At 27.9% G+C, this 6,000-nt stretch overlaps 1 protein-coding gene across 1 annotated transcript; it reads right to left on the minus strand.

Moving 5' to 3' along the window:
- Positions 1–2,602: 2,602 nt before the first annotated feature.
- Positions 2,603–5,436, minus strand: LOC113366680 (E3 ubiquitin-protein ligase SIAH1-like). The gene is made up of 4 exons (XM_026608331.1): positions 5,281–5,436; positions 3,693–3,853; positions 3,297–3,502; positions 2,603–3,143 (listed from the first exon to the last, which is right to left on the minus strand). Exons 1-4 carry the CDS (start codon positions 5,300–5,302, stop codon positions 2,645–2,647), a joined length of 888 nt encoding a protein of 295 aa, XP_026464116.1. The 5' UTR covers positions 5,303–5,436; the 3' UTR covers positions 2,603–2,644.
- Between the last annotated feature and the right edge of the window lie 564 nt (positions 5,437–6,000).

Raw genomic sequence — 6,000 nt, forward strand, 5'->3', positions numbered from 1 at the left:
CATAAGATTTTTATATAAAAAAAATAACTATACATATATTAATCGACTTTAGAATTGATTCTGATTTTAACTATCAATTCTAAATTTTACAACTATAGTTGTACAACGTTCAATTTCTGATTTTAACTATCAATACAACGTTCATGAATGGCTGATATTTTTCAAACGCATAATATTTTTATAAGTATTTTATTTAATTTCATTTAATGAAGTTATGTGATAGTTATTGATTTACATTTTATTGATAAAATAGTTCTTTGGTTGAAACAATAAGTTCCTCACATTAGTCAACAAATTGTTGTTTGATAAAAGAAACTTTTATTTCTATAGTGAACCCTAAGAGCACATTTGAGTTTGTGTTTATCAATTTACTATTGTACATTATTAAAGAAAACTCAATAATTTGTCATATCTATTTCAAAATATTAACTTTATTACTTTAAACATTTTTTTTTGAAATTCGATTTCAAATATTTTTAAAAACAAGCACCAGTTTTGTCCTTAGAACTTTCGGTAGATGTAATTTAAAATTAATTTTTGAAAAAAAATTAAATTATTTTTTGCTACCTGTGAAAAAGTCTTCAAACGATACTCTTCTGTATCATATCCCTCAAAAGGCAAAGGTATTTCCTCAACATCACATTGCACATTTAGCACATCATAATTAGGCCCCAATTTAAATGCAGAATTGCAGGCTAATTCACCATCCCAAGTTTTTCGCCATCTTCTAACAGTTAGCCCATCTTTAGTTTCCAAATAGGGTTCTTTCATATCACTTTCTGTATCATATTGGCCATGTGCCATTTTGTTTAAGATAATAAATTAATAAATATTCACTTCATTATCAAAACCTTATAAATGTATAAAAAATTATTCAGGAAACTTCTTTGCACTTCAATTTTACATTCACAAAAATTTATTTTGGAAACTTCATATAATATAAATAAATTTTTAGAAATTTCTCAAGTGCAATATTTCTCATTATTTTTATATATAGGTACTTGATGATAATTTTACAAACAATATAATTTTATTTACACAATTCTCTTCATTGATCTAACATTTTTTCCTCTTTGCATGATCAATATTTAAAAACATTTGCCTAGCAACTGCATCCATCTTAATAAAGTAGTAAGTAACTTCCCGAAGAAGTAGTTTATGTTTTTACCAGAATTTTTTTTGACGTTTCAAGTCATTCTGAATTGAATAAAACCAAATTTGGTAAAAGTATGTGTGTGTATGTGTGTATGTGTGAAAACCGATTTTTAAGATTTCTCAAAAACGGCTAAACCGATTCAAAAAATTAAAAGTCATTTGTTGTTACTCGATGAGGACTCGCATTATTTTTATAAAATATGTTTAAACAATTTTGAAAATTTTTGAACTAATTTTGAACATTTTAAAACAGTTCTAAAGATAGACTGAGCCGTTTCTTTGTAATTGTAATGTTGAAATAATAGATTCTTTGGCGCTCCAAAATTTGAAAATAAAAATCCTTAAAACCTTTACGTTTCAGAGGTCTCTGGACTTTTTGGCATACCCTAGAAAAATTGATGGGTGTGTGTATAATGTAGACATAATTTTTCGTCCAAGTTTTTGGGATCGCGGATTAACCGATTCAAATTATTTAAAAGACATTCGATTCCTATTGATGATTAATTTTAGGCAAGAGTTGGTCTAGCCTTTTTGGAGATACGGAACAAAGAGTGCAGAAAAGGGAAATTAGGTTTCTGAGAGAACAGATCATCCGATTTCGATGATTCAAAAATTTATCCGATTTCATTTGTATTGGCGTGTAAAAAAATGATATGAATTAGGCATCAAAAACTTCTAAGAAATTCAAAAATTCCAAAATTTTCAAAAAAAAAATTAATAAAATCTTAACTTTCAAAAAAGACAAATTATCCAAAAATGAATTTTTTCAAATTTTCAGAAACGAAAAAGCACGAAATTATCAAAAAAAACTTTTTTCCTGATCTTTTAAGAAATTTAAATTACTGTACGTTAAGTTCCAGCAATTTACCTTAAGGCACAATGCCATGCACATCTAGTTCAAAATCATCAGTTTATAATAAAAGCTAAAAATCGAAATTAGCATGAGAATATTTCATCCAAATTGATAAATTTCAATTATTATTAATTCAGTCGCTTAAATTCTTATTATATTCGCATCGGTTTCCTGCAACTTGCCTTAAGGCAAAATTTTACTTAGCTTAGTTAAGTACTAAGCTTTATTCAAGAAACTAGTTTAATTCTAGAACATACCATTCATGTATAAATTCGTATTATAAATTTCTTTAGAAAAAATATTTCGAATATTTACTTAAAAATATAATATAATAAAAAAATAATTTTACAACACAGTTTCTTTATTTCTGAATATAGACATTTTATAACAATTAATATTATAAATCCATTTACGTATATGAAACATTTAAAGTATATTTACAATTAATATAATAAGTAGGTATAAATCTTAAATATATTTCCCAAGCACCAAAATATGTATTTCCCAGAAAATATTGTTTATATTTATTATATTAATTAAGTTAAATAATGTTTTTTGATATAGTTTTAAATTTAAGAAATTTTGAAAACTTCTACAAGCCTAAAATGAAAAATGTAATAAAATTATCATAAATGTTCAGTCTACTTCTTTTAGTTTAGGTTTTGTTGTCGGTGCCGGAGCTGCCTTATTAGAAAACACTTCAGTGGTTTTAACCCAAAATCTATAATACAATTTATTCTTATGTGTGTATCTTAAACGTAACGCATCAGATAAAACAACACATTTTTCTTTATCAATAATATCTTTCACCGGAGTGTTTGCTGTTACACAAACTTCCCGAAATTTCAATAAGCTCACTGGGTCATCAGGGACAAAAAATTCCATTTCAAAGCAAAATTTTTTAGCGTTTTCTTCGGAGCCTAATAAAGCTATATAGAAATAAGCTTTGTTAGATTCTTTAACATGTTTGAAGACATAAATGAAATGTTTGTGAAAAGCCTCGAATAGTTGCAAGTTTTTATACTGGTTGGCGACTATGTAAGCTTCGTGTTTGTAACTCATGTTGTTCCAATTTAATGGATGTTTCTCAGCAAAATGGCTAGGCATTGCGTTGAAATTACCGGTCCAGTTACAACTGAAATATTAGAAATGATAATTAGAAGTTATGGTAAAATAAAGTTAGTAACAGTGTTGAAAAATAATTTTAAATGTAAATTTAATCAAATGTTACTCAATCCTACTTATTAAAACAAATTATTCTAGTTAATTCAATTATGTTTCTACTCACTTAAATAAATCAGTGAATTTTCCAGGACATTCTTGTGGTTGAAACACACATTCCGATTCGTGAAATCTAATTTTGTCCTTCTTTTTTGAGATTTTGCATCCGTCACTGGCATATTTGCAGTTTACCTTCGGGAAAGAATTGTCTGGGGCATTTGGCTGCTTTGGCCGATCTTTTTTATTAGCGGATGGTTTGCTGCCCTTAGTGCACTAAATAGGTAAAAAAATAAAATGGATAAATATATATATATATATATATATATATATATATATATATATATATATATATATATAAGCATATAATCATATCAGCGTCAAATATGATTCTTTTATATAGAAGTCATTTAATTTATATATTTATTTAAAAATAATGAAAAATGTATGAGTATTTCCAATTTACCTGGAAGCAAGGATCATTTATGGAAGCCAAAAAGCACGTCTTGCAAAGTCTGTGGTTCAAACTACATTGAACAACGGGAAAATCCTCTAGACAAATTTCATTACATTTCGGGCATTTGTTACATTGTTTTACTAAAACACGTAGCTTTTCCTCTGTTAATCCTGTATAATGAAAATAAATAGTATTAGAGGATAATAATAATAAAAGATCTTAGTTGAGATTTTTAGTACTTCTAACACTTTTTAAAATAAACATATATTATATGCGTATTAAATTAAAAACGGATTAAATTCGATGAAATATTATACATGTAATAGTAAGAAATTAAGAATAGTTTTTGATGAAAAACAAAAACTATTTTCAATATAATTCGTAGAAAATCTTATTTAAATAGCTAAATCTTATAAATATTAACTATGTATTATTTCCACATTTCTGAAAAATCCTGCAACTTGCCTTATGGCAAAATGCCACTTACAACTACTTATTTTATACAGTCATATAGCTTCAACATATTTTAAACAACTTAATATTTCAGAATATATTGTTTTTTTTTCTATTTCAATTCAATTACATACACATATACACGTCAATACACAAAATTTTGCCCCCATGACGTGTATATTCGTCAATCACAGTAAACTGGTTTAATTTTTGCTCATGCTTCAGAAAATACACTAAAAAAAATTATCACTATGAATAGCAAACGGTCACTGTTTTATACCCATGACGATTACTCAAAATTTTGCTTCATGACGTGTATGTTCGTCAACTGGTTTAATTTTTGCTCATGCTTCAGAATATACACTAAAAAAAATTATCACTATGAATAGCAAACGGTCACTGTTTTATACCCATGACGATTACACAAAATTTTGCTTCATGACGTGTATGTTCGTCAATCACAGTTAACTGGTTTAATTTTTGCTCAAACGCCAGAAAACGGACTCCAAAAAATGTATCATAAAAATTAAATGTTTACTGTTTTTACGCATGACGAATATACATGTCAATACACAAAATATTACCCTTATTCATGACGTGTATATTCGTCAATCACAGTTAACTAGTTTAGCGTTAAAAAATACACTGAAAAAATTATCATTATAAATAGCGAACGGTCACTAATTCATACCATTGACGAATATACACGTCAATACACAAAACTTTGCTCCATGACGTGTATATTCGTCAATTACAGTTAACTAGTCTAATATTTTTTCGTTAGAAAATACACTCAAAAAAAATTATTAACTATATACATATTTGAACATCGATCAAAATTGGAACCTAGGTCAACCTTTGGGTTGCTTTGTGAACAATTTACAGATAATAGAGCTCTTAAGTTTTGATCGTTGTTGAAATAAACAGAAAGATGAATATGTGTACGTATATTATATTAATATAATAATAAACAAAATTTTGCACTAAAATATATAATTCAAGCACTAAAATACATCTATAAAGAACATCGAAATATTTTCACTGCATTTTTAAGCTTGGTAAATTACAATTCGACAATGGACGACCTTCTACTGTGTAACAAATATGACAAAACTTAAATGCACTTTATACACAATTTACTCACCTGCTAATTTATTATCCACCATTGTACTTCGTATTACCTCAATCGGTATTTTAATTAAAACATGAAAACTTTGCACGATTTATTATAAATTTATATTAAATATGTTTGATAAGATGGCTCCTATTTAATCGTTCTCTGCCAAAGATAAAGCCACTCCACTCGAACAACAAGCCACATATGATACGATGGTATGCGTTTTTGCACCGATAACGTTGACTGACAGTTTTCGGGAATTCCCCGGCGGGTATGGCATTGGACATGGTTAGTAACTGTGGTAAGAGGTGCAAATGTGCACTGATTTCCAAATTACTATTTTTGGATACAAATTAAAATATTCGTAGCAAGCATTTTGCATTGAGGCAAGTTACATGAACTTCTCGATATGTATTAAATTAACATAATCATAATAATTGGGGCGTATCCATTAATCACATGATCAATATTTCAAGGATTTTTGGACTTCCCCTTGGTAATTCGTGGTGATATTCGAAATTACCCCCCGGCCCCCACCAAACATCACGTGTATTTTTAGTTAATTTTTTTAAAACGTGATATCTTATTATACCCGTCGCTCGATATTTCGTGATTTTTTATTACCCTTCCTCCTTCCAATTAAAAACCTCACGTAATTAATGGGCGCCCCCTTAATCAATAGTTATAGATGGCGTTCATTAATCACGTAATCGATTTGACCCCTACCTAACATTAGATGTATTTTTA

Source organism: Ctenocephalides felis, unplaced genomic scaffold, assembly GCF_003426905.1.
Source record: "Ctenocephalides felis isolate EL2017-DRISC unplaced genomic scaffold, ASM342690v1 CF-g0.4_SCAFFOLD_01170, whole genome shotgun sequence".
Taxonomy (NCBI): Eukaryota; Metazoa; Arthropoda; class Insecta; order Siphonaptera; family Pulicidae; genus Ctenocephalides; species Ctenocephalides felis.